Below are 24,161 nucleotides of genomic sequence, written 5' to 3'. Positions count from 1 at the left end.
ATTTCTTTTAAAGACAACTAATTAAGTATTTCAGATACATTGAAAATTGCTTACAATAGACTTAATGGTTCCAATTGTGTGTTGAGTGCACAAGATAATTAAGTGGAAGCCATCATGGTACAGTGGTTGAGGCTTCAGATGGACAGCCAGGAGGCTTACATTTTGTCATGAACTAAATGACAAAATGTGTTGTTTCACCTTGGGAAAGTCATAAATCATTTTGCCAATATAAAAACGGAGATTTAAAGTAGCACCCATTTGTCACAGGTAAGTTTAGTAAACCAAATGACAATCTATACATATATTTTAAAACATGCCAAGTTCTAAAGCCAATGTTGGGATTTTGCTTTTGATACCATCACTCTTGATCAGGGATATTTTTAAGTGAAATAAAGAGAAATTCACTCAAGCCAGGGCAGTTATAGTAGTATCTCATAAAACGCAAGTGTAGAAAATACAGACAAGCATCAAGAAAGACTAAGCATCATAGAAGAAGAAAAATATCTGATTGACCTGTGCCAGTTTATGGATTCAACTTGTGGTTGAAACCACTTTAGCAAGAGAGGTTGAAATTCACATTGCAAATGTGTGATTTTAGGGGCCATACTTGCTCACTGCTTATTCTTCCCTTAAATAACTTCTATTCAGGACATTCAGTCTTTCAGAGCTCAACTCCTGCATAATATTTAAAGCAAAAATCACCTCATATACCCTTAAAATATGCACAAAGCTTGTTTTAAAAATACTTCCTTTAATCCAATATATGTGCATTGTACAAAAGAAATAATAAAAATACAGTAAAATTAAGGGGGAAAGCACCTTACTCCACCACTCAGAGATACAGAAATCATCTTTTCACTTGTGGTTTTAACTGTTATAGATATTTACAACCACACTACAGCAGGAGTACTACTTTATTCTGAATTCTCTACTTTCTATTTTCAATGAATTGTGCTGGCATCAATGTCTGCTAATGAAATGCATCCGTATAAATCTCCAGGTTAATAAGACTCAGGATATGAAAGCATGATATTTTAAAGTACCAATCTCGAGTCTCTGAACCTGAAAAGAGATGGACACCGAATATTAAAATGGAGTCCTGGTAAGCTTTTTTTTTCCTAAATAATATTAAACCTGCAGAGCACTGACTCATTCAGATTATGGTAGATATTCCCATTGGTGTGACTACAAATGTTTATGTAAATATTTATGTTTCTGGTTTACATTTATTCAAGACAGGTTACACCTTTTTCTTCCTGTGGCACAGGAAGCTCCACATTTGACTGGTCATTACATTCCTTAACGGAGGGAGAAATGGAGCAGAACAAAGGCAGGAATCAAACAATAAAGAAAAAAACAGTTTATAATTGGAAGTGGTAAGAAAATATAGCAATGAGTATGGTGTTACTCAGTTTCCCCCTATTGATAATTAGACTATACATAGTTTTTATTAGACTATATATTTTTTTTTAAATTAAGAGACAGAGAAGTCAGCAAAATGTATTCATTGTTATTAACATTATGCTTAAAGCTACTATTCAGCTGAGGTTACTCACTCTGACTCTTCTTCCCTCTTCTCCCTCTGCCCCACCTCTGTTTCCTTCTCCCCTCACCCCTCTTCCACCTCCCTGCTTTGTATATGCCTAAACTATTTGGGGGGAAATGTTTACAGTTTCCCAGTAAACAAAAGGATTCTAAAATCTCTGGACTATAGAAGTTATTTCCTATGGCAGTAAGAGGATATGTTTTCCTTTCATTGTGCATAACAAGATCCCTAGAAACAATGCTTTGTAGGAAAAGCCATTTTCAAGATGTAAAGGAAAAGGTTCAAGGTGAGAGTACAAGATGTATGCCAACGCTGCCAAACTTGGTGCTCATGGATGAGAACAAAGAGTAACATTTTGAAAGTGGGTCCTATTTCTATACTCTTTGATAAAAGTATTAATAAAATATTCTTACTGTGATTCTAAGAGAATGGATCGTATTTCAGCTTTTAAAGAGTGAAATGATCTTTTTTTTTTTTTTTTCTCCTTTAGAATAGCCTAATTGCAGTGTTTGGAAAAATAAGCAGTTTATTCGAATTAGGTGATGTGGGTTCTACCTCTGGCTTTGCCACCGAAATTAGTGCAGTCTGAATAAAGATCAGGTCTCTAGCCCTAGCTGGTTTGGCTCAGTGGATAGAGCATCGGCCTGTGGACTGTAGGGTCTTGGGTTTGATTCTAGTCAAGGGCACATGCCCAGTTTGCACTCTCAATCCCCAGTAGGGGGTGTGCAGGAGGCAGCCAATCAATGATTCTCTTTCATCATTGATGTTTCTATCTCTCTCTCCCCCTCCCTTCCTCTCTGAAATATATATATCACCTAATTTGAAAAAACTGCTTATATATATGTACTAGAGGCCTGATCTTTATATACTAGGGTCCCTAGGCATGGCCAGCAATCAGGGCCAATGTGTGGGGCAACCAGTGAGGCTATTGGGGGGCCCCCCGCTGGCACCTGCCTTGGCTGGCCTGGGGCCTGCAGGCTGGGGGCAGCTCCTGCATTGAGCATCTGCTCCCTGATGGTCAGTGTGTGTCATAGTGATCAGTCGTTCCACCTGTCATTCTGCTCTTCGGTTGATTTGCATATTAGGCTTTTATTAGATAGGATATATATCCTATCTAATAAGAGTAATATGCAAATTGACCATCACTCCAAGACACAAGATGGCTGCCCCCATGTGGTCAAAGATGGCTGCACCCATGTGGACACAAGATAGCCACCACAAGATGGCCTGCAGGAGAGGGCAGTTGTGGGTAGTTAGGGGTGACCAGGCCAGCAGAGAAGGGCAGTTGGGGCAGACCAGGTAAGCAAGGGAGGGCAGTTGAGGGGGACCAGGCCTGCAGGGTAGGGCAGTTGGGGCAGAACAGGTAAACAAGGGAGGGCAGTTGGGGGGGACCAGGCCTGCAGGGGAGGGCAGTTAAGAAAGATCGGGCCAGCAGGGGAGGGCAGTTGGGGGGGACCAGGCCTGCAGGGGAGGGCAGTTAGGGGCAATCGGGCCAGCCGGGGAGTAGTTAGACGGCAATCAAGCTGGCAGGGGAGTGGTTAGGGGGTGATCAGGCTGGCAGGCAAAAGCGGTTAGGGGCAATTAGGCAGAGGCAAGTGAGTGGTTTGGAGCCACCAGTCCTGGATTGTGAGAGGGATGTCCAACCGCCCGTTTAGGCCCTATCCCAGGGATCAGGCCTAAATGGGCGGTTGGACATCCCTCAAGGGGTCTCAGATTGGAGAGGGTGCAGGCTGGGCTGAGGGACACCCCCCCCCTCCCCATGCACAAATTTTGTGCACCAGGCCTCTAGTATATATATAAAATAGTCATCTCTTTAAAAATAAAGAGCCCTGGCCAGTTTGGCTCAGAGGATAGAGCATTGGACTGTGGATTGAGGGGTCCCAGGTTTGTTTCCAGTCAAGGGCACATGCCCAAGTTGCAGGTTCAGTCCCTGGTGGGGGGTGTTCAAGAGGCAGCCAATCAATGATTCTCTTTCATCATTGATGTTTCTATCTCTTCCTCTCCTTTCCTCTCTGAAATCAATAAAATATATTTTTTTTAAAAATCAGATCTCTAGGGTTCATCCTCCTCTCAGGCAGAGTGATGAGGGCATCTGCTGCAGTGGGGCCTGGACTGAATTCCCTAAGGGACTAGAAGCACAGTCCATCTAAAGCTGTTCTGTGCTTTGTAACTGTTGAATCAGACTAAACGTGTCTGCTTCATTGTTATCTTTATCCCAAATGATGACCTTGCTTCCTTCTTCAAAGAGATAATTGAGCTTTCAATTGCAATTCTGAAATCACTACTCTCATGTCTATAGCTTGCTATATACTGCATCTATTCTAACCTCCTTCCCAGAGAAAGACTGAGCACACTCTTCTGTTCAAAAGCTACCCTTCGACTACTGCTCTTTAAATCTTATCAGTGATGTTGCCCTTTCTCTTCTGTACCTCTCTGGTCTCTTCTTAGGCATTTCCTAATTCACTGACTTCTTTTCTCCAGACTGTAAACAAGCTTAAATCCTCTTTCCTTTTAATAACAAAACTTAACAAACAAGAACTGCCTTTCTCAACTCTGTCCATCATTACTTCCCCTTCTAGGACTAGTAGCCTCTTGAAAAAAGGAACCTATATTTTCTCTTTTATTTTGCCTCACCATTCAATGTTATGCTAACATATTTGTACATGTATTTTTATAGCAAAAATGCACTGGAGAAGACTTCTGATAATCTTCCATAATTCTTTTTGTTTTATGGCATTTGACATTACTGATCATTCTTTCATTTCTGAAACTCTTCTTTTAGGTTCTGTGACATGCTCTGTGTTCCCCTTTTTCTCTTACCATACCTCCTCTCTATTTTTTTCCAGTACCTCTTATTCTTCCCATCCCTTAGAGGTCGATGTTCTTAAAACAGTGCTTTTCAAACCTGAATATGCTTAGAGTTTGATAAAATGAAGATTCATGTTCAGGAAGTCTATGGTGGAATTCAGAGTCTATATTTCTTTTTTTAAATTTTTATTGAATTTATTGAGCATTTCTAATAACCTCCCAGGTGATGGTTATTTACTGGTTCGGGACCACATTTTGAGTAGCAATGCTCTCAAAGAGGGGGAAGGATTTTTGACATCTGCATACCACAGTGATTATAGGTATGCTGTGTTATTCCTAGCTCAGCCAGCAGTGAGATGGAGCCTGGGACAGCTAGAGTCAGGCGTGGTGGCTCTGTGACTCATCAGGCATGTTTGTTTATCCCAGGTGGGATGAAATATCCATGTATGCTTAAGTGTAAAAAAAATGTTGAAAAGCTCTGCCACAGAATTTTAGTCATCCAGTCTCATCCATTCCCAGGTCTTGTCTTCCCACCTCTATGTTGAAGTTTTCCATTAACTATATATCTCTTAGGCATCACCTTCCCTACACATATCTGGAACTTATGATACTTTTCTACATAGCTGTTCTTCTTCTTTTATGTTCTACTAGTGGCCCAGTGCACGAAATTCATGCATGGGAGGCACATGTCCCTCAGCCCAGCCTGCACTCTCTCCAATCTGGGACCCCTCAGGGGATGTCCAACTGCTTGGCATTTGGACATTCCTCTCATAATCTAGGACTGCTGGCTCCTAACCGCTCACCTGCCTGCCTGCCTGATTGCCCCTATCCACTCTGCCTGCCAGCCTGATCATCCCCAATTGCCCCCCCTTCTGGCCTGATCACCCTTAACTGGCCCTCCTACCAGCCTGCTCGCCCCCAACTACCACCCCCTGCCAGCCTGCTCACTCCCAACTGCCTTCCCTGCTGGCCTCCTTGCCTCCAACTGCCCCCTCCCCCCCCCCCCCCCGCCTGCCTGATTGCCCCTAACCACCTCTGCCTTAGCCCTGCCACCATGGCTTTGTCCAGAAGGATGTCCAGAAGGTCTCCCAGTCTAATTAGCATATTACCCTCTTATTAGTGTAGATTCTTGTCCTGATCCTAATGTTGACCCAGTTGCTAAAGGTATAAGTATGCCCTAGACAATTCTCTCATTTTTTTCTCACCTCCAATTAAAGGACAAGTTGTGTGTTTGTTTTGTTTTAGTTCTCATATCTACTCCCTTCTCTCTAGTTTTGGATGCCCTGTTGTGTTGACTAGGCACTCCTTTCCCTGATGCCTGTTTGGCTCCTCCCCATTGTCAACATACTTTCTTCTAAGATCCCCATATTACTTCTTTAGTGATATTTCTTTTTTTAAAAACATAGTTTTATTGATTTCAGAGAGGAAGGAGAGGGAGAGATAGGAACATCAATGATGAGAGAGAATCATTGATCAGCTGCCTCCTGCACACACCCTATTGGAGATTGGGCCCACAACCAGGGCATGTGCCCTGACTGGGAATTTAACCATGACCTCATGGTTCATTGGTCAATGCTCAACCACTGAGCCATGGCAGCTGGGCTTTAGTGATATTTCTGAAACATGATCTGCTCATGTTCTTTTCCTACTGAGAACAGTTCCCTTTTGCTGCAGTTAGACTGAGTTCCATAGCATGGAATAGAGTACATGACCTAGAGCTACTGGACATCCCTCTGAAAGCATTTCCAAGTACTGCCACTTCTGTTTACCTCTTAGTGGCCAGAATTTGGCCACATGGACACACAATGCTGCCAGGAAACTGGGAAATCTTTAACCTCTTAGAAGTACCTTTAAGGAGAAACCTTGTTCTCTTTTCTTATGGCTGGAAGGCAGCTGTGCTGACTAGAATCTGAGCATCTATCTTGGATTACCACACTAAGGGTGGCAAAACAATAAGATGAAAGAATTGGCACCCTGGCTAGGTAGCTCAGTTGGTTAGAGTGTCATTCCCATATGACAAGGTTGTGGGTCAACCAATGAACCTCCACCCAGTCAACCAATGAATGCATAAATAAGTGGAACAACAACAAAAAAATCGATGTTTCTCTCTCTCTCTCTCTCTCTCTCTCTCTCTCTCTCTCTCTCTCTCTCTCTCTCTCTCTCCTTCCCTCCCTCCCTCCCTCCTCTATCTCTTTAAATTAATTATTTTTAAAAAATAGGTTCTTAAAAAAATGGTAAACTTCCATTCCAGACATGGTATGTTTATTTTCATTGCCTTTCTTTCTTCCTTCCTTCCTTTCTTTCTTTCAAAAGGAAAATAAATCTTCCTTAAACCAATATTATTGTGTACCTTCTGTCACTTAAAAATAAACCTAATCTGAATTTACACAGAAATAAAGGGTTAGTCTGTTCATCCCTTATTTATTTCCCTGACACAATACCTCCCACATCTATCACTATAATGGATTTTAGGGGGGAAAATAGCTTTTTGGACTAAGAACTACTAATATTAAAGGAAGTGAAAAATTATAGCTATAATGTTAAGTATATATTTTTTGTTAAACAGAGATGATCACATTTCTGGCTGTTATAAAAAATTATGCTCTGTGGATGGATACTACTCTACACATTAGATTTCTTAAGTAGCATATTAAATGCAGTCACTCAGTCTATACCAGTGGTTGGCAAACTGCGGCTCGCGAGCCACATGCAGCTCTTTGGCCCCTTGAGTGTGGCTCTTCCACAAAATACCACGTGCGGGCACACACGTACAGTGCGATTGAAACTTCATGGCCCATGTGCAGAAGTCGGTTTTCGGCTCTCAAAAGAAATTTCAATCGTACTGTTGATATTTGGCTCTGTTGACTAATGAGTTTGCCGACCACTGGTCTATACTATAGACTCTATAGAAAAGCCATTCAGCCTTTCAAAGGCAAAACTGAGATGTGCCTCTGAGGAGTCTTCTTTCTCCAAAGTCCTTGTTTCCTCATGTGCACACAAATGCATGCAAAGAGAAGACAGAATTCAAGAAAAGCTAATTTAGAAAACATTTTAAACATACTACTGTTTCCTGTAGAGGTATAAATCTCATCTTATTTTTACCACTATATTTTTAACTTGAATTTTTATTTATTTTAGAAATTTAAATATTTTTCCATATCAATACATCTTTCCAGTGTAATCTTTGCTGTACATTAACATATATAACTGTATCTATACACACAGAGAATACTATGCACTCTGGCCTTTTAAAGTAGAGCAAAATTTTAAGTCCACATGCTATTATTTAGGTGACAATATTTTGACTCACAGAAAACCCAATTCTTTGCTATACTCTCAGGAGGCATACGCTGAGGTCTGCATCAGAATCAGTGTCTTAGGTGGTTCTTACTTGATTTAAGATTTGTAGGAAGAAAGAGATGCCCTAAATTTCAAGGATTTAAAGGGGAGGGGAGGAGGGCTTCATAATCTTCTTTAAGATCATTACAAAGAAACAACCTAAAGTAGAAACAAGATTTCTAATAGTTTTATCCATATAATCCTCTGTTAACTCTATTCTTTCCAATAAATAAGACAAGAGGAAAGTTAAGGATACAGGCAGTTCATTCATTCTTAATAGGCAGTGGGATATGCTATACAAAGTTGGGTCCCTTCATGTTTTAATAGACTAGAGGTAAGTCTGTTCTTAAAAATGAAAGATTTAAGAACTGGTAGAAAATGTCATCAATGCATTTTAGGGTATTTTATTATTTAATAAAACATAAATTATAAAAATATATTGTTCATAAGTTTGGGAAAGTCAACATTTGATTACATATGCCATTCTTCTTTCCCTTGTCTGAAATGTAATAGTTTCTTTATAAAACTATGAAAATTTATGTCTTCTTTTCTTGGGTTTTTGTTTTATTTAATATATCAATACTTAAGTTTCAGTCCTCAAATTTCCAATACACAGAAAAAACACATTTAAATTATACAAATGAACAAAATTATGTATATTGACATTAGCAGAACAAGTGAATATAAAGAAGCTCATTTGAATATTTTCTTCCCTTCATATCAAATAATGACAATGAACCATTTTGTTTCTAAACAGAGGAACCTATTATTTTAATAAACATTGGCTGATTTTTTTCTAACACCCTACAATAGTCATATACATCTTTCCTAGGAAGTTAGTCCTAAAACAACATAAATCATGATTTATTAGAAAAAAAGACAAAAATGTGGGGTCCCATGGTAGAAATGTTGCTGTGAAACTTCTGTAGCCCCAATTTCACATGGAAACTGGCCTGTTCCTCTAACAATGTTTTTCCTGCCTGAAATGCTCTTCGCTCTCTTCTGCCCACTCAAATTCCCTCAACTGTTTAAGGTCTGCTTAAATTCCCTTCTTCTTTATAAAGAATATATACTCCTTTCCATCCCTAAAAATGTTTATTTTCTCAATATTTATAATTGTTACTATTGTGAGTAGTTATTCATGATTACACTTTTTAAAATTGCCAGCAAAAAAAGAAAATTATTCAACCACCCTACATTGAATCACTTGTACCTAAAACATAAATGTATGTGAATAAACAGAATAAAAGACAAAAATAAATATTCAGTGATAGTCAATGGTTCTCAATTTAGCTAGAGAATTACACATGTGTCAGTAATTATGATCCTAGTACTGCGATAGGTGCGATAATAGAAATTCATATATTATGCTTTGAGAATATGCATTATTTATTTAATTATTATTTAGGTTGGTCATTTAATTATGTCTTCTCTTTCCAGTGAAGTGATCTTATAAAAAGTAGGTAATTAAAATTATGTATTGATTTAAAGATATAGTTTTATATGTGTATATAAATATTTGATATATACATTTAATATTCTATTCACACACTGCCTGGAATGTAGTCATTTTTATAGAGATTCAGATAGAATGCCATAGGCACTCTGAAACTGGACCATTCAAGCTTCATGCATGGAGCAACTACATGGAAAAGGTTATCAGCTCAAATCATGCTCAAATAAACACACTTTCCACAAGCAGAATGGTCATTTTAAGCAGAGATTAAAACATTAATAAATAATAATAATAAAATATACAAAGACAAATATTTGAATTTCACTTTGGACAGGAGAAAATAGAATGATGTTTTATTTTGCTAAATATTTTCCACTTGAGGTAAAGAAGTCCTTATTGTTGGAACATTTTTTTCTTTTCTTAGAGAGAGTGGAAGAGAGGAGAGACAGAGAGAGAAACATTGATGTCACATCTATTGGTTGCCTCCTGCACGAGCCCGATCAGGTTCAGAGATGGAGCCTGCAATCTAGGTGCATGCCTTTGACCAGAGTCGAACCCCGGGCCCTTCAGTCTGTAGGCTGAAGCTCTATCTACTAAGCCAAACAGGTTAGTGTTGTTGGAACATTTTTAAAGTTCATGGGATGACCACATGTTAGAGATATTTTTGAGACATTTTCATATATAGGTAGGATTTTGGATGGACCAGTTACTTCTAATGTCATCCCAATCATGCTATGTCGGTAATGGTTGTATAATGGTATCAGAAATATCCCAGGGCTAGTTAAAATTCCCAATTGGTTATGGCAAATGTTTGTATGCACTCATAGAAAATTCTTCATCATTTGAATTGAAAGTTATTCCATTCAATAAATTATTTCCACAGAGTGTTAATAATGTTTAGATTTTATGCTATTTCTATTTGTACCAATGATATTACTACTGTGCATTAAATTGTCTGAGTGGTGCTATTAATACTTCCTCCTGAAAGTATATCAAGCATGGAAATTCTAAAAGAAATTCAGGAATTCACCATGATTGAGCTGCTGCTGCTTCTTCTTCTTCTTCTTCTTCTTCTTCTTCTTCTTCTTCTTCTTCTTCTTCTTCTTCTTCTTCTTCACCACTGTTTTCTCTTCTATCATTGAAGGATTTGAAACTCTCTTTTCTTAAAATATATGTGGTTGCCATGCAATTGGTAGAATAGCTTCATTTTGTGTAGCTGAACAACTATTCACACACTATCTGTTTGCGGTTAAACATTGCCTTCACTCTAGAACCAGTTCTCTGAAGATTAGTCACTTGTCTCTCCTCTTGATCCATTCTCCAAAGCAAAACAAAGCTACAACTATACCATTTTCCTAGTAGGGAAAGACAAACAATCCACGTTTCCATATAGACATTTACCTACATATGAATTTATTTTTAATAAGTATGGTTAATCCAAGTAAAAAGATAATCACATGGACAAGGATAAGAGACAGTTTTGGTGGGAAAATCAAGGGGGAACCACTATATATGCTTCATGAAGTAACGAAAAGTAAAAGATGTACGTCCTCCAAAATAATTTCCCAGAAATCTCCTAGGAACATGTAAGTAAATAAAATGTATTATTTATGATTGTGGACTAATTTATGAGATTAGCTGAAATCAGAGCATTGGAGGGGTTTATAGAAAAGTGATAGAAAGATATATGCTATTGAATAAGAGCAGGTCCTTGGGATTGAGAGGATAAAACTGATAAATCTGTGCCTTTGTCATTTTTTTTTATCAATCTCAACTCCACAGTTCAGCTCAGGGCTCTCAGTACTTCCTCTCTGTGCCCTGCTCTAAATGTTCTACTTCCATTACATATAAATATGTCTTCTTTTCTTTTTTCTTTGCAAAAGTATGATCACCTTCATAACACTGTGATTGTTAAATCTACAGATTAAGCATTGTCTCTGCATTCCTAGTTGATAGCAAGATGTCAAGATCTGCTGCTAGCATCTCAAACTCAAATCACTCCAGACTAAGTTCAGTGTCCTCTTTTCTTCAAAACAACCCAAATCCCCTGATGGTGTTGAAAAAGACCATATTTTATACATGAAACTAAAACATGTTTATACAGCAAAAATACATCAACAAAACAATAAGACAACCCACTGAATGGAAGAAGGCATTCACCAATGATATATCGGATCAGGGGTTGATCTCCAAAATATGTAAATTCATACTACTCCACATCAAAAAAATAAATAATCCAATTAAAAATTGGACAATGGACCTAAATAAACACTTCTCCAAAGAGGACATACGGATGGCCAATAGACATATGAAAAGATGCTCAATGCTACTAATCATCAGAGAAAAACAAATTAAAACCACAATGAGATATCACCTCAAACTGTCAGGCCTCAAAATGGCTATCACCTCAAAATGGCTATCATCAATAAATCAACAAACTGCAAGTGTCAGTGAGGATGTGGAGAAAGGGAATCCTAGTGCACTGTTAGTGGGAAAGAAGATTGGTGCAGCGACTATGGAAAAGAGTATGGAGTTTCCTAAAAAAATTAAAAATGGAACTGCCTTATGACCCAGTGAGTCCACTTCAGGGTACATATATCTGAAGAAACCCAAAACACTAATTTGAAAGAATAATTGCACCCCCATGTTCATTGCAGCATTATATACAACTAGAGGCCCAGTGCACAAATTTGTGCACAGGTGGGGTCTGGCAGGCCCACCCTGGGCTGGAGGGGACATGGGAGGTTGGCTGGCAGGCCATGCCCTCGATCAGAGGTGGGGGTGTGTGATTGGGGGTGGGGCCAGCAGGAGGAAGGGGCCGTGGGCAGTTGGCCGGCCGGACCCACCCCCGATTGGGCTGGTTGGCCGAAGTGAGCATCATAGCCACTGTTTGTTCTGGTATTCTGGTTGTTCCACTCTTTCTGACATTCTGGTCGCTGGCTTTTTATATATATAGATAGTTGCATATAATCAACTTAAGTTGATGGAATCAACTCAAGTGACCATCAATAGATGAGTAGATAAATATATATATGGTACATAATAGAATGTTACTTGGCCATAAAAGACCTAGAAGCTATTATGCTAAGTGAAATAAGTCAAACAGGGAAAGACAAATACCATATTATTTTACTTATATGTGGAATCTAAAGACCAAAACAAACAAAACAAAAACAGACTCATAGATACAGACAACAAGCTAACAGTTGCCAGGGGGAGGTTATTGGGAGGCTGGGTGAAAAAGGTGAAAGGATTAAGAAGTAAAAATTGGTAGTTCCAGAATTGTCACTGAGGTATAGATTATAGCATAGGGAATATAGTCAACAATATTATAATACTAATAGTAACCCTGTGCACAAATCCATGTACCAGTAGCTCTCTATCGCCCTCCTGTAGCTCTCCACTCACTGCCTCGAACTCCTGTAGCTCCCCCCAGCCCCCCTCCCTCTCTCCCCCTCATAGCTTGTTGCCATGCACCCTCCTGTAGCTCTCCACCACCCGCTTGTAGTTCGCTGCCCCACCCTCCTGTAGATCCTTGATCTGGTCATTACTTGGTCAGTCATTATGCCTCATGGCATAATGGATAATTAGCATATTCCTCTCTTATTATATAGGATGTATGGTGCCAGATGGGCACTGGAAATATGGTAAAGAGCACTTTGTGAAGTATATGATTTCCTGACCACTGTGCTGTACAACTGAAATTAATACAAAATAATCATACCTAATAATAGACAAATATGCAAATTGACCATACCTCTGACACACCCACAAACCACGCCCATAAGTCACGCCCACCATCCAATTAGAGCGAGTATGCAAATTAACCCAACCAAGATGGCTACAGCCACAGAGAGCAAGGTTTCCTAGGTAATAGAGGAAGCCAAGCTTTCCGCCTGCCCTTGCCAGGCCTAAGCCTCCACTCAAGCTACAAAGTTTCAATTATAGAAGGTAAACAAATTCAAACAGAAATGGCAGCAGAACAGAGCTTGAGAGAGCAGGCCTGGGTTGCCGCCAGCAACAGGGGAAGCAAAGCTTTCCGCACACCCTGGCTGGGCCCACCCGCTTAAGCTACAAAGTTTTAATTATAACCCCAACACAAATGGCTGCCGGCCTCGGAGGGAGCCCCAGGCTTGGCTCCGCTCCAGGCTACAAAGTTTCAATTGTAGAAGGAAAATAAATTCCAGATACCAGGGCCTCTGCTTGGGTTGCCAGGGGGCGTGGCCAGCCTGCAAACCACCACAGGCCCCTCACTCAGGCCACTCCACGCCCCAAGGGAACCCCACCCTGATCAGGGACACCCTTCAGGGCAAACCAGCTGGCCCCCACCCCTGTAACAGGCCTCTATCCTATCTAATAAAAGAGTAATATGCAGATTGATCATCACTGCAAGACACAATATAGCTGCCCCCATGTGGTCAAAGATTTTGCCCCCATGTGGACACAAGATGGCCACCACAAGATGGCCACCACAAGATGGCCAGCAGGGGAGGGCAGTTGGGAGGCACCCAGCCTGCAAGGGAGGGTAGTTGAGAAGGACCAGACCTGCAAGGGAGGGCAGTTGAGAGGGACCAGGCCTGCAAGGGAGGGCAGTTGAAGGTGATCAATCCTGCAGGAGAGGGCAGTTAGGGGTGACCAGGCTGGCAGAGGAGGGAAGTTGGGGGCAAACAGGCTGGCAGTGGAGTGGTTAGGGGGTGATCAGGCTGGCAGGCAAAAGCGGTTAGGGGCAATCAGGAAGGCAGGCAGGCAAGCAGTTGTGGATTGTGAGAGGGATGTCCGACTGCCCATTTAGGCCCGATCCCACCGGGAGAACAGTTAGAGGAGACCCAGGTCTGCAGGGCAGGGCAGTTGCAGGGAACCCAGGCCTGCAGGGCAGGGAAGTTGGGGGGGACCAGGCCTGTAGGGGAGGGCAGTTGGGGTGGACCAGGCCAGCTGGGGAGGGCAGTTAGGGGTGACCAGGCTGGCAAGGGAGGGCAGTTAGGGGTGACTGGGCCAGCAGGGAAGGACAGTTAGGAGTGACCAGACCTACAAGGGAGGGCAGTTAGGGGCAATCAGGCTGGCAAAGGAGGGCAGTTAGGGGTGACCAGGCCAGCAGGGAGGGCAGATGGGGGCAACCGGGCCCGCAGGGGAGGACAGTTAGGGGCAATCAGGCCAGCAGGGGAGGTCAGTTAGGGGCAAATGGGCCAGCATGGGAGGGCAGTTAGGGGTGACCAGGCTGGGAAGGGAGGGCAGTTGGGGCAACCAGGCCTGCAGGGGAGAACAGTTAGGGGTTACCAGTCCTGCAGGGAAGGACATTTAGGGATGACCAATCCTGCAGGGGAGGGCAGTTAGGGGTGACCAGACTGCCAGGGGAGGGCAGTTAGGGGCAATCTGGCCAGCAGGGGAGCAATTAGGCGTTAATCAGGCTGGCAGGGGAGTGGTAAGGGGGTGATCAGGCTGGCAGGCAGAAGTGGTTAGGGGCAATCAGGCAGGTAGGCAGGCGAGTGGTTGGGACCCAATAGTCTTGGATTGTGAGAGGGATTTCCGACTGCCCTCAAGGGGTCCCAGATTGGAGAGGGTGCAGGCTGGGCTGAGGGACACCGCCCCCCCCATGCATGAATTTTGTGCACCAGGCCTCTAGTTAAATTATATGCTTCTAAATTTTACACATATTCCATTGTGAAAGCAAGTGGTAACTCCTCCATATTTCCGAAGGTTTATTATTGTAGCCAGCTCAACAGTTGTTGCCATTAGAATATGATTTTAAACCATAAATTGGAATTCCTTCAACTGAATTTGACCATCACCATCCCCTAAGCATACTATAAGCCTATATCATTCCTTTGCATATAATATTTTCTCTATCTTATTTCTGCGTGTGGAGCAAGCATCTTAGAAGATCCAACACAAGTACCAAGCCTTCTGGGTAGCTTCCCAATGTACATTCCCGAAACATTGCTGTGTTTTTCTTTTGTCACTTGGCCCTTTGTATTTTCTTCCCTACTAGACTCTAAGTTTCATGTTAGGAAAGATGGTAGTTTCTCAATCATTCCTAGGCAAACTGTACCCATTGCTTAACATTACCTATGAAGCACATATTTGTTGATTGAGTTGCCTCAGTACCTACTTGTGTGGTCAAGAGAAAGAAAAAGTATATACAAGAGGAAATATTGTATAAGCTGTTTTCTGAATCTGCAAGGCAAACTGCTTGAGGCATTGACTAGAAAACTGGGCCACAATCCTTCTATATTTGGGAAAATGTATCACCAGAGACACAAAGAGAAAAAGTAGATGTTATGTGTAGCATAATATTAAAAACCTATATAGAATCCTGATACTGTAATGTTTATTCCTTGAAGTATATTTTTATTTAATATCTTACATAAGAAAATAGAGCTAGCACTAAAAGGGGTTTCTCCATACTCTAAAACATACCAAAAGCAAAAACAAGAAATTCTGTGCCAAAAATGTTTTTCTTAAATTTTGAAGTAAACCAAGAAAACATATTATTTGTGATTATCATGAAGTCTGACATTCACACATTCAGCTTTTGATAGATGTACCATAATTTACTTGTCTGGCAGGTCTGTGTTGGCATCAAACTGTAAAGATGAAAAATAAAATTGTATGTGGTGAAAATAGTTAATTTAAATAAAAATTTTTGGCAGTTCCCCTATTTTTGAAATTTGTTCCTCAAACTCTTCATAATCTCACTTATCTACATTTCAAAGAAAGCCGGACACTGGTGTCTTGTTCTTTATTTTATTAATATGAAAACCAAAATCCAAAAGCCATAGAAGAATTGTGCCAAAATTAAGCAATATCTGAGCAAAGTGTGAAACTTTTAAAAACTTCACTAATAAGGTATTCAAATTTCTTATGCCTGTTTACATAATTTTCTCACTTATTTTTTAAAATATGTTTCAATTCATTTCAGAGAGAGGGAAGGTGAGGAAGAGAGAGATAGAAACATCAATGATGAGAGAGAATCATCAATTAGCTGTCTCCTGCACACCCCTATTGGGGATCGAGTCCGAAACTTGGGCATGTGCCCTGACTGGGAATTAAACATTCATGGGTCAACACTCAACCAGTGAGCCACACCAACCAGGCTTCTCATTTATTTTTATTACAAGAACTATGCTTTTTAATAATTCCCTTTAAAATTACATTTCTTATACCAGACTTATTCTGGTAATAAATACTTCTAGTTGTATTATAGTAGAAAATATTTTTGTTCTGATGTCTTTGCCTTAATAAAACTTATTTACTAAAAAGTAGAAATTATTCCAAGATAAAAATAACTAAAATATCATTTATGGGCTCATAATAATAACCTAAGAAAATGCTAAACTTTTTAAAATAATATTTCACTGATCATATTTTGTAGTAGTAATGGCAACAAAAACCCTCAAACATTGCTGGCAGGAGTATAAATAGATGCAACTACCTTGGAAAACTTGCAGTATCTACTCAAGCTAAAACCAGGCAGTATATATACTAAACTACCCCTTGATCCAACAATTTTTGCTCTAGAGAAAGACTTGGACCCAACCCATACAGTCCCCAAAATGAATGTATTCACAAAAAGATATGCTCAAGGATGTTCATCGCAGCACTAGCCAAAACCTAAAAAATACTTAAATATTCCATAATAAAACAACAAATAAATTGTGATGTCTTCATATAATGGAATACCATATAGAAATGAAAATAAATAAGCTATTGCTATATGCAACTATATGGAAAATCACATAAACATAATGTTCATAAAATAAAGCAGACACAAATGAGTATTTATATAATGTTCAAAAGCAGGGAAAACATATTCATTGTTGAAAAAGTCAAGGTAGCAATTATCTTTGGCAAAAACAGTTCCTGGGAAAGAATACTGAGGTGACAGAGAGCAGAGTGAGGGCTTTTGTTACATTGGCAATGTTACATCTTGATTATGGTCTCTTTACATGACTGTGTTAGTTATGTGAAACTTTATAGGGAACTTGTCATTTGTATACTTTTCTGCATGTATGTTGTATCTCAATTAAAAAATTAAAAATCTTTTACGATCTATGAAAAAAAGTTTATAATCATAAATTATCCTATATCAGAGGACCAGTGCACAAAATATGTGCATGAGGGTGGGGGGGTCCCTCAGCCTAGCCTGCACCCTCTCACAATCCAGGACCCCTCAGGGGATATCTGACTGCCAGTTTAGACCCGATTCTGCAGGGCCTAAACTGGCAGTCGTATATCCCTCTCACAATCCAGGACTGCTGGCTCCTAACTGCTTGCCTGCCTGCCTGCCTGACCGCCCCTAACCACTCTGCCTGCCTGTCTGATCACCCCTAACTGCTCGCCTGCTTGCCTGATTGCCCCTAACTGCCTCTGCCTTGGCCCGGCCGCTGCAGCTTCATCTGGAAGGACGTCTGGAAGGTTGTTCAGCTGTCTGTACTAATTAGCATATTACACTTTTATAATTAAAAGAGTAAGATGCAAATTGACCATTACTTTGCGATGCCCACCAGCCAATCAGGAGTGAGTATGCAAATTAACCAAACAAAGCTGGTGGGTTAATTTGCATATGCAGGCACCGAGAGGCTGGGGGCAGGGCGGGATGCTTGCATCATCGAAATGGCCGCCCCAGCCGCTCTGGGCTTCTGGGCAGCCTAGGAAGGCAGAAAAGCAGCTCCTGGCAGGAGCAAAAAGGCGGCTCAGGCTGGAGCGAAGGCGGTGCCAGCAGCCAGGGTAAGGAAGGACCATTCTTGCACAAATCTTCATGCATCAGGCCTCTAGTAGATAATAAAAGGATAATATGCAGATTGACCAAATGGCAGAAAAGGCAGAACAACTGATCACTATGATGTGTGCTGACCACCAGGGGACATGTGCGGAACATGGCAGGCATTGGCCGAGGCAGGATGGTGGAGCAGGTGAGTGAGGGTGCCAGACCAAGGCATGCGCCAGTCGCTGTCATCGGGGCAAACTTCTGTTAGTTACTGAAAATTTTTTGCTCCTGCGTGCCGCGGTCCCACCCGGCACTCACACCTGCTGCTGGCACCGGCCCTACTTGCACCTACAGCCGGTACCAGAGCTGCCGCTCACACCTGCTGCTGGTGCCCGGTGCTGGTCCTGATCACTTGGCACCATCAGTGGGTGCAAGTGGTGGCTGCTGGCCCTGATCACCCCGAAGGGCTTCTCCACCTCCCCCTGCTCCTGAGGAGCGATCAGGGCAGCAGCCTCTGCTCACACCCACTGCTAGCGCTGGCCCCAATCGCTTCGCACTGTCAGCGGGTTTGAGCAGGGCCAGCACCATCAGTGCATTGGAGTGGCGGCAGCAGAAGCAGGGCTGCTGGCAGACAGGGGACCAGGGGGCAGAAGTGGGAGGGGCCAGGTGGGGGCGGGGAGGATGGGCCAAGACCCGCCCCTGTGCCTACTGCAACCTCGTGACCCACAGTTCCTTTCAAGCTGCATGAATTCATGCACTGGGCCCCTAGTTTAATTATGAATATTGATGGTTTCTACATATTTTTGCCTCCAAATCAACCTGGAAAGAATATTTTTAAATTTAAAAGATATCTTTGTGAATTAATACTAATACTTTTGTTACTTTTTTAAGTTTACATATTTCTTTTTTGCTCAGTATATCACAAATAGACTTAGTGAACAAAGAACAGTTTCCATAAAAATACTTATTTTATAAAATATTTTCAGTAGAGGGAGCTTCACTCTCTTTATTTTAGAAAATTTTCTTTCAAGGGCTATCACTGAAAATAAAAATACTTAATTTTTCTGTATATTATTAAAGTTCTTCATAGAATGATGAAGGTAAATGAATAAAAAAGTGCTACTCTCATTCAAAACTAGTCTAAGATATATAGAAAACTTATTCAATTATGAAAGGAGAAAAAAACTTGATGAAGAATACACATACTGATTAAACTTCTATATTGGGTATGTGTTTTTCAAGGAATTACATTTTTGGAGTATTCATAAAAACATTTTTAACTAAAAATATTTAATATTAATGAAGATAAGTTCTTATAATCATGATTATGAGTTTGAAATACAATTTTTGTGAATTTCAATAAAACAACAAAAATCAGAGACTTTAGTGATGAAGAATACATAACTAAGAATATATTATAACAAAATAGAAAAGAATGTATTATAACAAATATGGTGAATTGCCATTATACAAATCTGACCACATTGACCAAAATATTTTACTTACTGACATTAAGCTTCCTAAATCTGAATACCTATTAACTAAGCTATTATGATTTCTCTTATAACATTAATTCCTTTCCATGAAATTTCCATAAATGTAAAAAAGCTCTATACTCTTTGCTTTGATCACTATATATAAAATCTGTGATAACTGGAAAGTTTAAAAATTTACTGAGTCTTATTAAATATTTTCACTGAAAATATTCTGGTTTTCAGTGGTTCAACCCCTTAAGAAAAATTCAATAATTTCATAATATGATAACCTTCACAACTGGCCCCTATTATTATAGGCTTATCAAAATAATATAGCTTTCTGTAAGTTAGCTTTTATTAAATACATTATCTTTTTCTAAGGTGTCCAAAGATGAAATTTTGACCTGGAAACTCAGAAAAGAATATTTACTATTTCAATAGAAATCAGTATACACAAAACTTATTCTAATTACTTTTACTTCAATCCTCTTGGAAAGCTTGTGAGCCATAAATGGAAATTATAATAAAATGAAATGTATATTGATGGTTTAAAAATCTATATGAGCAATATCTTGCTTACACATTGTTCAATTAAGAATAGTGATTAAGTTATCTGATCTTTTGTCTAGTCTCATTTCCTCTTTAAAATAATTAAAAAGAAAATATGAGGCCTACCAAATATGACTGGACATGATAAGAAAATGATATGTCATAGAGCAATATTATTGTTCTATTGATTTTTTATTATATTACTTTATCCAAGAAGATTATTCTTGACATATAACATACCTAATAATTTATTTATGTTTTTGCCTCCATATATTACCTGAACTAAGCTCATTAGAAATAGCACTTCTTTATTTATTTTTTATTCACTTACCTTAATCTCTGGATATATCAACAATGTTCAGAATTTTTCTGGTTAGTAAATGTTTATGTTCTAATTGTTTTCCTTTTAAAAGTTAGTAATGTTCCATTTCTAATTTGTAAATGTTTTTAACTCCCCAAAAGAGAATAACCCACAACTTATAATTTACTTAGAAAAAGGAATCTCTAATAGCAATTTGAGAAGGAAAAACTTGGCTTTGGAAATAACTTTTCCAGGGTAATCTCAGTTGCTACTAATATATGTCGACAGTTACTAAAATGCATAATTTTCAGAAAATAGAGCAAAGTTACATGTTTTCAGAGGTCTCAATAGATAGACTGCTAGGTACTTTAGACATAAAGTAATACGATTTAAGGGGTGCTCTCAACAAGTCAATTTCTAATTGCATTCTTGGTCTCATCAATAACAGGTGGTTGCATTCTAGTACACAGGCTTTTTAAATAAGTTCTCCAACTGTTAAATACAAATAGACTCACCTGAGTAACAGTGCTGCTTCCCAGAAATAAAATCCCGAAACTAATGTCCGAAAGTGTCTCACGTGGGCCATGATACGGAGAGATATTCACGATCCTGAAATTAGTCTTATCCAAGGCATGGGGGAACGAGAAAGCCTGGAATGAAAATATGCACTCTAACTCCCTGTAGTGGTGGAGACAAACGCTTGGAAAGCTTCAGCACCATAGACAGCTCCCCGCGGTCCGCGGAGGCCCTGTCTGCCTTTCAAACCTTTGAAATTCTCTTTCTACCCTTCTCTGAGCACTGAGCAGAGGGACATGCACAGGGTTACAAATGTGCAGGTGATTTACACAGTGAAAGCGGAATAATGGGTGAGATGAAATGTATGAAGTGCCCAGGTTCTGGGCAACAGTTCACTGGAGCTCTAGCGGCAAAGAAAGAATGCTTGTCCTTTCCTGACTCAGACCCACGTTTGCAGAAAGAACAGCAGCAACAGCCGGAAAGAAAATGCTTCTTCACCTGCTCCAAGCGCCGCCGGCCCAAACCCCACTCTCCACCTTTGGGTAAGACCCCAAACCGCTAGCGCGGCAAAGGGAAGCGGGGCGGGGCCAGACGACACTGTCTTGCCCGCAAATCACAACCGCACAGCGGGACAGAGTGACAAGCCACTCATGATGGTAGGCGGTGCTTAGCACTTGAGCCTTTTTAAAAAAGCAGCGAGTAACTGATGCAGAGCCTAAAGGGCGACTGGAGCGTGTTGGGGGAAGGAAGCTTCAGGGCTAAGCCTGGGAGAATCAGGGGCTTTTGTGGGTTAGTTAGCAGAATCGCTTTGGAGGGGCCATCCATTGTTCACTTCCCAGAAAAGGTACAATTTAGTAACTGTCACCCCATGTCGTTGACCTTACACGGAAATGTAAGAATAAGCTTTAAGTCTATGGAAAGGGCTAAGGAAGAGCAGAGAATGTGGTTCATGGGCAGCAGCGGTCTGGAGAACATGCTGCTTCTAGAATTTTCTCATATCCCTGGCCAGCTTCTGGCCATGAAGCATTATTGACTAGAGTGAGTTGAGTTTCCTTCAGTCATAATAAAGGTTCTAAAAAGATGAAGTCGGGAAATCTAAAGAGATGGCTACTTAGAGACACAAGCTACCCACCATTTCTTACATATTTTCCATAACTTAACAGTAAGTTCAAGTAAGAAGGACCGCTAATTCATTTGTTATACCTCTTCTGTCATCCATCTCTCTATCTGCTCTCTCTCCTCCACCCTCCCCCTGCCATCTTGACCATTTACATGGGGATGTGGATTGGAAGACTGAAAAGGAAAATTGTGTGTGTGAGTGTGTGTGTGTGTGCGCGCGCGCATGTGTCAAAATAATGGAATTTTAAAAAATTAAAACCTACTGTTAGATCTTTACAGTGGCTTTTATTACTATCAACAAGGATCAAAATGTTCACTCACCTCTTCAACCTTAACTTTTTCCCAAAACTCCTGCAAATATTTTTCTGAAAGTCCTATTTTAATCTCATAACTTTCTCAATAACTAAACTACATGCCTTCTTACTCTTTCTCTATTTTCTTTTAAATTAGATTCCAACAGCAATTAACATATCAATTACCCTGTAAATCTATTTAACTGGGAGAGTAGAAGTCATTACTTTCCAACCCTCTCCAATGAGGATAATGAAAACAAACAAACAAACAAAAACTCCTCTCTTTACTCTTTAGCAGACATCTTTTCACATCTTCGTTTTCTTATTTAAATCACAAACTTCCAGAAGCCCATAAGAAATATCACTGATCCTGCCCATGAATATTTGCATCTTGAGAAAGTTCATACAATTTTAGTTAACTCAGTTTTTCAGTGAGTCTTTTGAAAACTAATGAAGTACAAATGCTTTTTAGTTGGCCATTCTTTGAATAGCATTGATTGTTTTAAAAAACACAGATAAAAAAAAAAAAAAGTGAAACTTACTCTATTTCAAGAAGGCTTGGATTTCTTGCCTTGTTTCACCACTAAGTAATTGGGCATTTTTGGAAAATTGATCTACTTTTAAAAATGTTTTTACTTAGTATATCTTTAAAATATTTATTTATTGAGAGAACTGAATTAAATGACCTCTGAGATTCATCCTCTGGCCCAAAGAAGACAACCAATCAATGTTTAAGTAAACAAACGTGTGGATGATATGATATTTAAAAGTCTATGTTTACATTTATCTGGATAGTTACTAGTAAGTTATATGATAGCTTAGCAGGCAGGATGATTTTAGCTATTTCTTCTCATTAAAATGAAACCATAGGATATTATACTTTATCAAATTAAGATATATCTAGTCAGTTTCTTAGATATAAATATAAGAAGGTAACTAGAATCCCCATGTTACTCATTTTTCATAGCACCATGATTATTTTCTTCAAATTACTTCTGACAAGCTATCATCCTCCTTGTTTATTTGACTTCACTACAATGAGGATAATGGTCATTATTTAGCATAGCACCTACCATGTAAGGTCGTAATGAAATTTCATGCATATGCATATTTGTGGTATCTATTCTTGTAAATTTTACTCTTTTGAGAATAATAGTCATGATTGGACTAGAAGGTGAATGAACTTGTTTTGGGGGAAAAGACTATTCTATGGGTAATGACTAACTGACTAGTTCATTCATGCCAAATTAAGCTGGATTCTGATATGGCCAAATCTCTGCTCTTCTCTTTGTGTCCTTTATTATTTCTTTCTTGCACTAATGGAATATATTTCACATTTTACAAGATGTGGGACTTCAGGGCTGGCTTGGATATTAATTTTCATCATATTTAATGCTCTCCTTTTACAGAAGAAGTAATTGTAGCACAAAGCAGTTAAGTGATAATTATAACCCCTTGTATTCAGCAAGTTGAAGATATCAAATTTGACTTCAGTGCTTCTGGATTATTGTGTAGTATTATGTCCACTACCATGGAGCTATGTTTAATGGTATATTTCCACTATTGTCTCAAAAATATATACATATTCCCTGGCTGGGTAACTTAGTTGGTTAAAGCATTATCCCAATGTGCCAAAGTGTTGTGAGTTGATCCCCAGTCGGGGCAGCATTAATAAGTGGAACAACAGATCTCTCTCTCTCCCCTCCCTCCCTTCTTCTCTCTCTCTAAAATCAATTTTAAAAATATGCATATTACCTGAACTACTGAGTTGTAAATCAATTTCAATGTAATGATAAAGTTATTTTCATATGCTCAATTGTTATTACCAATGACTTTAAACATGCAATATTTTGTATATATGGCTCAAATTACTTGCTCTTTATAAAGGACTTATTTACTTGTTTGAGGTCAGTGCAATGTGGGGTTAGTAATAGTTTACTGAGAGTTGATTAGATTCAGTAGCATTAGGTCATTCTAGCCATCTCATCAAAAGCTTATGTATAAATCAAAATGCCAGTTTGAAAACTTACAGACAGTAATGCAACTTTGCAGTAA

General features: G+C 39.7%; 1 protein-coding gene across 2 annotated transcripts in view; it reads right to left on the bottom strand.

Moving 5' to 3' along the window:
* GLRA3 (glycine receptor alpha 3) overlaps nucleotides 1-20,779 on the bottom strand; it is a 133,597-nt gene extending 112,818 nt beyond the window's left edge. Inside the window, exon 1 of one of the 2 annotated variants that reach the window (XM_008155249.3) lies at nucleotides 20,694-20,779. In XM_008155249.3, coding sequence (XP_008153471.1) covers nucleotides 20,694-20,764 — 71 coding nt within the window. In that variant the 5' untranslated portion in view covers nucleotides 20,765-20,779. The remainder of the gene's footprint in view (nucleotides 1-20,693) is intronic. The other variant, XM_008155250.3, reaches the window with a different exon arrangement.
* Nucleotides 20,780-24,161: the final 3,382 nt, after the last annotated feature.

Source organism: Eptesicus fuscus, chromosome 6 (assembly GCF_027574615.1).
Source record: "Eptesicus fuscus isolate TK198812 chromosome 6, DD_ASM_mEF_20220401, whole genome shotgun sequence".
NCBI lineage: Eukaryota > Metazoa > Chordata > Mammalia > Chiroptera > Vespertilionidae > Eptesicus > Eptesicus fuscus.
The sequence above is the reverse complement of the archived record's forward strand: the minus strand, read 5'-3'. Positions and strand labels throughout refer to the sequence as shown.